This window comes from Palaemon carinicauda, chromosome 44, assembly GCF_036898095.1.
Source record: "Palaemon carinicauda isolate YSFRI2023 chromosome 44, ASM3689809v2, whole genome shotgun sequence".
In the NCBI taxonomy this organism is placed as follows: domain Eukaryota; kingdom Metazoa; phylum Arthropoda; class Malacostraca; order Decapoda; family Palaemonidae; genus Palaemon; species Palaemon carinicauda.
Window position 1 is genome coordinate 33,238,538 of NC_090768.1, and position 12,500 is coordinate 33,251,037.

At 34.7% G+C, this 12,500-nt stretch overlaps 1 protein-coding gene across 1 annotated transcript in view; it reads right to left on the bottom strand.

Moving 5' to 3' along the window:
• Positions 1–12,500, bottom strand: part of LOC137634469 (creatinase-like) — a 13,590-nt gene that overhangs the window by 31 nt on the left and 1,059 nt on the right. The window contains exons 2-9 of the mRNA XM_068366885.1: positions 11,379–11,520; positions 9,695–9,821; positions 8,434–8,549; positions 6,614–6,841; positions 4,095–4,242; positions 2,932–3,046; positions 2,468–2,712; positions 1–318 (exon numbers count right to left, since the gene is read on the bottom strand). The exon at positions 1–318 is cut by the window's left edge and continues 31 nt beyond it. Coding sequence (XP_068222986.1) covers positions 116–318; positions 2,468–2,712; positions 2,932–3,046; positions 4,095–4,242; positions 6,614–6,841; positions 8,434–8,549; positions 9,695–9,821; positions 11,379–11,507 — 1,311 coding nt within the window. The 5' untranslated portion in view covers positions 11,508–11,520 and the 3' untranslated portion in view covers positions 1–115. The remainder of the gene's footprint in view (positions 319–2,467; positions 2,713–2,931; positions 3,047–4,094; positions 4,243–6,613; positions 6,842–8,433; positions 8,550–9,694; positions 9,822–11,378; positions 11,521–12,500) is intronic.

The window sequence follows — 12,500 nt, forward strand, 5'->3', positions numbered from 1 at the left end:
TTTTTTATTTACGTTTGAAGATCAGTCATTCAAAAAGATGACAATTATTTCATTATTCGTTTGATCGGAATCGTTCCTTAACAAGGAAATCTGAAAGGACGTGTAATATAATCCTTTACTTCTTGATAATATTATGTTCCGGACCGAAGGGGAAGCCCGTGAGGTTGTCCACCGATCCATCGTCGTTGATGAGTAGGACGTCGTGTTCCCTGTAACCACCAGCTCCGGGTTGACCCTCCGGGATGGTTACCATGGGCTCCATGGACACAACCATCCCTGGTTCCAGCACTGTTTCGATGTCTTCGCGAAGTTCCAGTCCTGGAAAGAATATCAGCCGTTGGTACATTTACTTTCAACAAATTCAACAATTGCAGCCGTTTTTAGTCCAATGCAGGGCAAAGGCCTCAGACATGTCAAAACGAATAAAGACAATGGTCATAAATGCACCAAAATACAATCGGAATAGGTCATTAACACGAATATGATAACATTTCCTTCAAGTGTCTGACTATTAATCTATATAGATGTAAAAAATAGAGGAATAACTTGAAGCTGAACATTTACCACGTTAAATGAAGACATCGTGCGTGGGATTCTTTTTTTCCAACCTACGTTGGCTACCCCAAAAATAGGCAAATAATTTCTTCCATAAAAAGAAAATAAAGACTATATAAAATCTAATCAGAAAAAAATAGCATTTTTTCCTCGAACTTCAGTATATTTTGGACAAGGGAGTTGATAAACTGAACATTAAGCCACCTTTGAAATAACACCACAGGACAATATAACCCACATATCTTTTTTTATTTCTTATATAATTGCCTCCCAATTTCCCATTTAAAGGTCACTCATAAATGGCAGAGGCAAGGAAGAGTGACAATGCCCTAAAACGATCTCTCAAAAACGATCAGATGATCCTGAAATACCACAGTTCACTCTGTCTTATTACCTGCGTCAGCGAAGTTTAAATGAGGTTATGTTTTACACCCTGTTTGTGTGTTTGTTTAAGTGTTTGTTAGTTAACACATTCCTTGCCATAATTTTAATTGTAATGAAACTTGCAAGGATTAACTGTTATGTAAAAAGACGGAAAAAAAGGTCAAGGTCAAGGTCAAGCAAAATGTCCAATTCACGTAATCAGCTATAAGTTTGGACATCGCTGTCACAGATTTCAAATTTGGTTCATATTTGAGTGTATGTAAATCTCCAATTTTATACATGTTCAGGTCAAAGGTCAAGGTCAAGGTCGAGCAAAAGGTCGAGAAATAAGCTGCTGCGGCGGAGGCCTGTGCTCTACTGAGAGTCACTCTAGTTGGATATGTATTTCGTTTACTTAATTTGAGTCTGTGTTTTAGTTTTCTAAAGTGTCCACTTGAGGCGCTGTATGCAGCTATCTGAATAAATACTCTTCTTGACAGTAACCACTGAAAGCTGTTACTGTACAAGCAGAGGGTATACAATAGTTTTATCACCAGTCTAAGATAGCTACTGAGAGCTGCTACATGCAAAGGATATATTATTAACACCAGTCTCAGATAACTACTGAGAGCTCCTACATGCAAAGTATATAGTATTAACACCAGTCCCAGATAACTACTGAGAGCTGCTACATGCAAAGGATATAATATTACCACCAGTCTAAGATAACTACTGTGAGCTGCTACATGCAAAGGATATAGCGTTAACAACAGTCTCAGATAACTACTGAGAGCTGCTACATGCAAAGGATATAATATTACCACCAGTCTAAGATAACTACTGTGAGCTGCTACATGCAAAGGATATAGCGTTAACAACAGTCTCAGATAACTACTGAGAGCTGCTACATGCAAAGGATATAGCGTTAACAACAGTCTCAGATAACTACTGAGAGCTGCTACATGCAAAGGATATAGCGTTAACAACAGTCTCAGATAACTACTGAGAGCAGCTACCGACGCAGAGGGTATAGTGTAAACAATCAGTCTCAGAAGAAGACATAGAAGAAACTAAAGGTTACAGTGAATAGAAAAGATTTATCGGAGAGAATACAGCGGTTCTAGTTAAGAGAATTCTTGCTTGAGGGTACACTCGGGCACACTATTCTAACTTATTTCTCCTCCCCTTGTTTTTTTTTTTTTTCAAGTTTTCATATAAGAAAGATCTAAGCCAATGTTGTTACCGTCTTTGAAATATTTTATTTTGATTATTACTTCTCTTGATGTTCGTTTATTTCCTTATTTCCTTTCCTCACTGGGCTATGTTTCCCTGTTGGAGCCCTTGGGCTAATAGCATCCACCTTTTCCAACTAGGATTGAACCTTAACTTGTAATAATATTAATAGTAATAATAACAAACATAATAATAATGATAATAATAATAATAATAATAATAATAATAATAATAATAATAATAATAGTGGGATATAGTTAGAAAATGTAAAATCCCTTGCAATTAACTCTGTAAAGCAAAATGAGCATTACGATACCTGCTTCACGCCCATAGTAATGACAGAGAACACCGAAGGAATGTCCATATCCAAATGTTCTATTCTGCAAAAGATTAAACTGGGAAAACATTTCATTGAGTTCCTGTGCAATGTCGCAGCATTTCGCTCCGGGTTTTATAAGTTCGAGCCCTCTTTTGTGGACTGCAACGTTCGCTTCCCAAACCTTGAGGCTGGCATCGCTACAGTGATCCAAGAACATTGTCCTTTCTAATGCTGTGTAGTACCTGGAGAAAGAGCAATGCAAATATTAGAGCATCTCTGAATGAATGATGGACAAATATAGAAAGTTGTTAGACAAGAATCTTCAATGGTGATCATTCCAATTGCATATATCTATTAAATCATCAGAATAAAAAAATACATGACGGATTATTCAAGATTATCATAAACTTATTTATTTTCTTCTATACTTAGCAGAGCAAAGTAAAAATATAGACACTGACCCTTGGGGCATTGGGAAACAGTTTAGGGAAAGGATGTCCCCTTTCTGAACCCTGCGAGAAGTCACAGGATTGTGAGCACCATCCGTGTTGATGCCTGATTGGAACCACACCCACGCTGAAATAATACATGGCATTCTAAATCTCACAGTTAACTCCAGGTGAGGTACGAGAAGGATTTCCAATCTCTATTTCAATAGGAAACCAAAAAATAATAATGGAAACTTATTTAAAAGTGTAAAGGTTTAAGGGCCGCTCATGAATGGCAGAGGCAAGGGACAGTGACATTTCCCTATCGAGCAGGACAATGCCCTTGACACTGACCATATATACATGATATAATCAGCACCCAAGACTCCTCTCCACACAGGCTAGGCCTAAGGAGGGTCAGGCAATGGCTGCTGATGACTCAGCAGATACTTATAGGCTCCCCAAACCCCATCATTAGCTCACAAGGATGGTGAGGTTGCAGCAACCAAAAGGAACTAACGAGTTTGAGCGGGACTCGAACCACAGTCTGGCGTTCACCAGTCAGGGACGTTAAAACATCGGCCACCGCAAAAATAAGTATTTCCTGTAAAACCAAAAATGGAAATACTCTTTGGAAACTAGAATGAGAATAAGATAGAGATAAAAAAATAGGCTCCTGGCTAATACAGTGGTAACATGTTCACCTAGGACTTGAATGGTAGCAGATCGATCCCAGCTGACGTTCCGGTGAGCATCTATTGTGATGAAACTGGAACTGAAACCAGACACCTTTAACCTTTAACGTCACTGATTGGTGATCGCCAGACTGGGGTTCCAGTCCCGCTCAAACTCATTAGTTCCTTTGGTTTCTGAAACCTCACCATCTTTGTGAGTCAATGAAGGGGTGTTTAGGGGAGCCTATAGGTCTATCTGCTGAGCCATCAGCAGCCATTACCTGACCCTCCTTGGTCCTACCTTGGGTGGAGAGGAGCTTGGGCGCTGATCATATCATACATATATGGTTAGTCTCTAGGGCATTGTTCTGCTCGATAGGGCAATGTCACTGTTCCTTGTCTCTACCATTCATGAGTGACCTTTAAATCTTTAAACCTTTAAACTAGAAGCAAAAGACCACGGGCATAAAATAATACAATGCACAATGAGATTAATCAGATAAAGACTCGAAAAAAACTTACAATCCATAAGTTCACTGTCAGGGTAGATTTTTGCGATGTTTCTGACCATAGCTTGAGTTCCAGCTAATGCCACTTCGTATTCTGGAACATTCTCACGTAAAGCTTCGACGCACGCGTAGCCACCAACGTCGGCTGTGGCCGTGCTGTTCTGTGGAAGTATTACGTTGCTGTACAGTTTTGCAATTGGAAATATATAAATATATCATTATTATTATTAACTAAGCTACAACCTTAGTTAGAAAAGCAGGATGCTATTAGCCAAAGGGCTCCAATAGGGAAAAATAGCCTAGCGAGGAAAGGAAATAAGGAAATATATAAATATATTATTATCATTATTATTAACTAAGCTACAACCTTAGTTAGAAAAGCAGGATGCTATTAGCCCAAGGGCTCCAACAGGGAAAAATAGCCTAGCGAGGAAAGGAAATAAGGAAATATATAAATATATTATTATCATTATTATTAACTAAGTTACAACCTTAGTTAGAAAAACAAGATGGTATAAGCCCAAGGGCTCCAACAGGGAAACATAGCCTAGTGAGGAAAGGAAATAAGGAAATATATAAATATATCATTATTAACTAAGTTACAGCCTTAGTCAGAAAAGCAGGATGCTATTAGCCCAAGGGCTCCAACAGAGAAAAATAGCCGTGAGGACAGGAACTAAGGAAATAAACTATAAGAGAAGTAATGAAAAAGTAAGACAACACATTTTAAGATCAGTAACAATTTTGAAATAGATCTTTCATAAAGAAACTATAAAAATATATTTAACTCAGCATGTTCAACATAAAAACATTAGGTACAAGTTTGAACTTTTGAAGTTCTACTATACAAGAAGCATTTGCTGAGGAGTGATGATTAATATAGGCTTATAAACAGTTTTTTCAAAATAGCTTGAAATATCCATTGACAATGTGTCTAACTACCTCCAACCTAAAATTCTCGGTGTGATTCTTGATTACAAATTGACTTTTGAGGAATATATTCGACCTGTTTCCTCTCTAATTACTATAAAATTGGATAATGAAAAAGTCTTTTAAGAGTTTGGCGATCAATCTACCCTGAAGAAATCTTAAATTTTTTTCATCATTGAGTATTGTTCTCCAGTTTGGTCTTTAGCTGCTATTTCACATCTTAATCTATTTGACAAAAACTTGAGGTGTTTTAAATTCCTTATCCATGATCTGGGCACCGTCGTTCCGTTATTTCTTTATACATGTTGCATGAGATTCTTCATAATTCTGACCATCCTTTGCAATCAGATCTTCCCAGACTGTACGACCCAGTACGTACTGCTATGTGATAATTTTTGTACATTTAAACGTGCTTTTTCATATGTATTCATATCAGCCACAAATACCTATTAATATTGGATTCTCTCTGCCTCGGGATCACAGACCCAAGGGGTAATCAACTTTATGATGATATCTTCCAGTCACTGGAACCTGAGTTTCTTGGGCCCGGGATCGATTCCTTGGCCGACCAGAAGCTATGATCATAAAGTTGATTCCCCCTTGGGTTTCCGATCCAGAGGCAGAGAGAATCCGACATTAAGAGGTATTTAGGGCTTATACAAATATATACTGCTATGTATTTAGTTAATCCTAACAGCCTTTCCTTCACCATAAGGCTGAGTACTACACCGTACTCAGAATGTGAAATGATCTTCCAAATATAGTACTTGAATTGGTGGAACTTCGTAAGTTCAGATTTGTTACAAATGATCTTATGTGTATATATAACTCATCTACTTAACGCTTGTATTTATCTTAATATATCTTATAAACTTATTATTTCTCACTTATAGTTTATTTGTTACTACTCTATTAACCTTTCGAGCTATAGGATGTTTTCCCTGTTGGAGCTATTAGGCTTGTAACATTTTGCTTTTCCAACTAGGGTTGTAGCTTGGCTAGAAATAATAATAGCACTATTCTTCTTAGACTAACCAGAGATACTCACTTGTATAAAATCTAAATTTCGATAAAATATAAAAATAAATGTCCTTAACTTTTCGATATAATTTTAGTTTCTATTTTCCTTTAATCAAAATTAATAAAAATATACAAAATCTGAATTTCGATGAAATATAAAATAAATGTCCTTAGCTTTTCTATATAATTTTCCTTTCTATTTTCATTAGATCAAAACGGCTGAGAATTTTATATTCCTCTCTCTCTCTCTCTCTCTCTCTCTCTCTCTCTCTCTCTCTCTCTCTCTCTCTCTCTCTCTCTCTCAGAATACGTATTTATAAATTTTCTTTATTTTGAAATTGGCAATATTTATATATTCAAATATCCAGTCTATTTTATTGATAAATTAATCATGATGGCCTGGGAAAACTTCTCTCTCTCTCTCTCTCTCTCTCTCTCTCTCTCTCTCTCTCTCTCTCTCTCTCTCTCTCTCTCTCTCTCTGTAACATTCCTATCTTAACCCTATAACCAGCAAAATAGTTCCTTAACGTACAATATTTCTGTATTCTCTAAGTTCGAAATTTCCATACACCCAAACGGTACCTTTATAAGGGCGATTTCCTCCTTGCTCTTCTTCATTCTCATCTTCATAGTCGCACCGCAAACATTCCGGAGCTCATTACTGTGAGGCAAGTGTGTCTTCAATTTCTGGAACTGTTCCAGATTCATGTGGTCGTATTCCAGGCCAATGGCTCCTCGAGTATCGCCCAGAACCTCGACTATGGCTCTGAAGTAGTTATCTCGTTTCCAGTCTGTGAAGACGATGTTGTCCTGGAAAACATAAACACCTTTTATTTCATCCCATTAGTTATCTTCACAAATATCAGTTTTTTTAGTTATTTTTTCTAAGTGCTATTAAAACATTACCAGTAGCCTTGATCATTATCAAAATTCGTATGGGTATTAATACACACACATATATATATACACACACACGTTTGGATATATATATATATATATATATATACATATATATATTTATTTATTTATATATATACATATACATATATATATATATATATATATATATATATATATATATATATATATATATATATATATATATATATATATATATATAGAGAGAGAGAGAGAGAGAGAGAGAGAGAGAGAGAGAGAGAGAGAGAGAGATATTCAGGTGTATCAAAATGTCCTTATATTTAAGATCCTTAATAAGTAATTGGATTCTACTCTCTAACCCTATCATATCTGCACATATTTCGCTGAATCCTGAGTTTAAATGAAGAGGCAAAGTATTGTAAAACATTGTAATTCAAAGTATATGTGTATTCTACCAATTAGTGCTTAAGGTCCTACTTAATGTTGTAAGTAATTTAGGGAACATTAAAAGGTGGAATTTTATTGCAAGTGGAATTTACAGATAGCAAACACTGCATACGAACTATAGCACCAGTCTTTTTGCGGTTAACGCCCTTTCAATGATCGCTTAAGAACTTTCTTTCATCCAAAGCTTTAAGACTTCAAGTTCGTAAAGTTGAATTTATATCTTCTTTTAATTTACCTTAAAGAAAAGAAGTCTGAAACAATCTGAACTTCCGCAGAATTTGTAATTTTTATCATTGGTTTCAATTCTGAATAATTTGAAAGCACGGAAGTATTTTGCCATTATTCTGATATTCTTCACTGTACATTATATCATGTCCCTTCTAAAGGTCAATTTTACTCTATAATTACGCAAAATGTTGTCTTGACGACATGTCACAATAAATGAAATATTCTTATCACTCAAGATATTATGACAATTCAGATGAACAAGAGGTATCCATAGCACAGACCGGCTAACATACAAGTAAAATCAAAACTGACGGAGATAGAACTATTGACAAAATCACAAACTAAGAAGTTACCAGCTAAAGAGCAGTGTACTCAAGTCTAAATTCCAACATATTACAGTAAACTTTGATTGTTGAGGAATTGGTGCATAGTGATTTTCCCTGACATTGGTCCAGAGGTCAACTGTGACAGAGGTTTGGGATCCCAGATGTCTGAAGTCAGGTATCACGTTGACAGTGGTTTTGCTGAAGTTTGGTCACTGTGGTAACTATAGGACGTATAGGAACTGTATGTTGACCTACCCTTCATAATTATGAATTAATCTACTTCGACCAATCATGCAAAATACAGCTAAATGAAAAAGGGCGCTGAATAACATTGGATAAATCGCACATTTTATGATACTAAGCCTAGCACAGGGTGCTTTTAGTTTTAATGGTTTTTCATAACTAGAATCTAACATATGTGTTACGAAACAAAAAAAAAAACCGTTGTAAATGTTTATAAGAAAAAAGTTGGATGTGGAAGGGAAGGTGTTGACGTCCACTTTTGAAAAATAGGTTACTCACATGAGGAGACCTTCTCCAAGGCTGGCCATAATCAATAAGAGCCGAAATTGAGACATGCTTCTCTGGTGTGACCAACAGACCATAAGGTCTACCAAAGGAGCAGTAAGTAAAGCCACCTGAAATGCGAATCACGATTATTAAACCATAATTTTTTTTTCCTTGGTGGTTAATTTTCAAATGAATATATTACAGTGCATATTTTCAAAATTCAAATTCTCATTTTAATTCATATATATATATATATATATATATATATATATATATATATATATATATATATATATATATATATATATATATATATGTACATATATATACATACATATGTGTGTATATATAAATATAAAGATATATATATATATATATATATATATATATATATATATATATATATATATATATGATAAATTATTTTGCACATTTAAACGTGTTTTTTTCATATTTCAAATAAGCCATATATATTAATACATTAAAGTCTGGATTCTCGTAACTGTATATATATATATATATATATATATATATATATATATATATATATATATATATACATATATATATATATATATATATATATATATATATATATATATATATAGCTGGGTTATATTGCCCAGTGCTGGGACCAAAAGGTAATTCAGCGCAAAGATCCAGCAGGGAAAAAGCTCCGCAGTTGCTCACTGAGATTATAGTTAGAAGAGGATGAGCAGCAAGATGGAAGATAGAAAGTGAGAACAAAAGTAAAGTAAAAGACTAAAAAGTGGGTGCAGCTAAGGTCGAAAGAGCACTGCAAAGAACAGCAATACCTACAGTCCACGGCTTGAGGTGCACTGACAGTAATATCCCATTTGGAATTGATCTTTTAAAGATGGAGAGTTAATGAATCTTATGCAATTTTATGATTCCCACTATGGCTGATATGAAATTCACATCTTTATAATGTTACTTTGCTAACAAACGTTTTTCATATTGAGAATCATCTTACGAACATGATTGCTGATTTGAAAATTTACCTCCTTAACACTTATCATAAGTGTGATTGATTAATCATTAGATATCTGGCATCATAACAGGTTATATAATTATTATTATTATTATTATTATTATTATTATTATTATTATTATATTATTATTATTATTACAATCTAAGCTATAACCCTAGTTGAAAAAAGCAAGATACTATGAGAGAGAGAGAGAGAGAGAGAGAGAGAGAGAGAGAGAGAGAGAGAGAGAGAGAGAGAGAGAGAGAGAGTGGTATCATTACCTGTGTAATAATTGATGTTATGAATGGAAGTGAAGAGACAAGCAGCGAGACCCTCCTGTTGCATGTAATTTCTAAGTTTTGTAATTCGTCCTTCGATCTCTCCAGCACTAAAAATTCCAAGAGGTGCCTGCGGAAAAAAAAAAAAAAAAAACGTTAGATTACTACACTCTCAGTTTTTTTTTTATCCAAAAGATATTGGAATGCAAACATTTTCAAATGTAATTGCAATGTAATTACGACGAACTCTTATTACTTCAGCAGTGTTGGATGAAATTTTCAAGGTAGATTTAACAGGTCAATGCACTTTATAAAGTAGTTTATATTAATGCTAAATTATTTTTATTAACTCCGTTTCTTAAATGGAAATCTAAATTGAAAATATAGGATACCCTATAACCCAGAGCACAAAGGTAACCCCGTAAAAATGGAATTCCAAACACAGCCGCAATCACGGATCATATCTTTTCCAGGGAGCCTTTGTAGTTTATTGGGACATACCGGGTGTAAAATCTAAAATGTTATGACTGAAAACCAACATCGTACATGGGAAACAAATACAAGAACATAACCTAACCTAAGGTTCCCCACGTAACCCATCCTAAGGTTACCCAACTCACCTAACCTAAAGTTCCTCACCTAACCTAAGGTTCCCCAGTTAACGTAATCTAAGGTTTCCCAACTAACCTAACCTAAGTTTACCCACCTAACCTAACCCACCTAACTTAAAGTTCCCCGCCTAACCTAACTTAAGGTTCCCCGCCTAACCTAACCTAAGGTTCCCCACCTATCCTAAACTAGGAGCTGTATCCTTCCTTATCTACTTACCAGAGGGGGTAAGACCCCCTGTGACCTCCTTATGTATATTCTTAAATTACTTCAAGACTAAGTGTCATTCCCGTGTTTGCTTCACAACTGGCATGGTAACGCTAAATCATGATATTTCGTAAATCGTAAAAATAGCTTCATATTACCGTATTTCAGATAGAAATAAAAAAAAAATTTCCAATGAGGAAATTAATTTGACAAGCCATAAGAATGCTTACACCTAACTCAACGAACTACATTCACCCTCTTTCCCAGAGCTAGAGACCGCACTACACTAACTGTCCCATAAGAGTGTCGCCAGACTTTTGAGCTTGACTGTACAGGGAGGTTTCAAGGCCAGCCAACACTTGCATGTTTGATAATATTACTATCTACACTGTAAAAAGATAGTGACAACTGTACAGGGAATATAAAGGACTCATCCAAAGATAACAAAAGATAGTAACGTCCTTTCTCTTCATTATCAAACACCCAGAGCTTGGTTTCAATACTTATCATAACTGACGGCACTGTGCGTTTTTAAGCATATCCTGATTTATTCAGTTAAGGATGTCAAATATATATATATATATATATATATATATATATACATACATATATATATATGTATATATACATATATATATATATATATATATATATATATACATATATATATATATGATATTCATATATATATATATATATATATATATATATATATATACAGTATATATATATATATATATATATATATATATATATATATACAGTATACAAAAAAAACTTGCTATCCACATTCTGGTAATGAATATTCTCATGAAGTTTAGGTCTAAGTGTTGGTGTTCAATAACTGAAAAGACCATATTAAACAGATTACCTTTTCTCCATTGTACCTCCTCACAGTCGTCGTTTCCCTAAAGGCATTGACGTCACTGCTGGAGTGCCTCAAGGAGGACTGTCGCAGGAATCTCCTCCCAGCCTGTAGGAGTGACCGAGCTGTTGCCATTTTCTGTTAGTTTCTGAGGAAGATAATAACTTTAGCTTAATAAATCGCATAAGTCTTTAACACTATACTCAATTTTATTTTAATGAGGCGCATTTGCACTGACTCGCAGCAGTGTCCTTTTAGCTCGGAAAAGTGTCCAGCTCTCTGATTGATTAGAATGATCTTGTCCAATCAATCAGCGATCAAGAAATTTTTCCGAGCGAAAAGGGCACCCCTGCGAGTCGGTGCAAATCTGCCTCACTAAAAATAATTGACTATAGTGACGACATTGTTATTCAAAAATATTGGTTTACAAATCATAATTTCTGCAAAGTGAATTTTATAAACTTTCTTTTTAAGATATCCTATCCTCTTCAATACGAGGAAGAACATTATATAACACACTAGTGTACGTGACCCGTCAAAAAATGACGGCTAAATATTTATAGATATGCATGCACACGCGCGCACACAGATTCAGCCCTTCCCATCCCCTCCCCCAAGTAGTCATACATTTGGTAATGCCGGTCAGCGTGACCGGGAATAAATAAACAAATATATATATATATATATATATATATATATATATATATATATATATATATATATATATATAGTCAGACACTTGCTCTTTATCATATAGGGGAGATCATGAGGTGGTAAATAGTCAAAAGATTATTCTCATTACATTATTTGCTCATTATCATCATAATTATCTCATCCTTAACGCTTTGTATGATTCATGGGGTGAAAGAAAAAAAAAGCTGAATAAAAAGTATAGCCAATTCTATGAAAGAAGGAAGCATAGCATAATTAATTCTAAGTAAAGAAAAGAGATTATCATTTGTTATTATTACTGATTAGATAAAAATTAGATAAAAGCCGATAACATGCAACACCAACTTTTAAGTAATCTTAGATAGCCTTTGAATTGTCTAAATTGACCTGTAAATGATGCATTCAGATATACAAATAACACATTTCTACTCATCTGTAAAAATATAAACTAAAAAA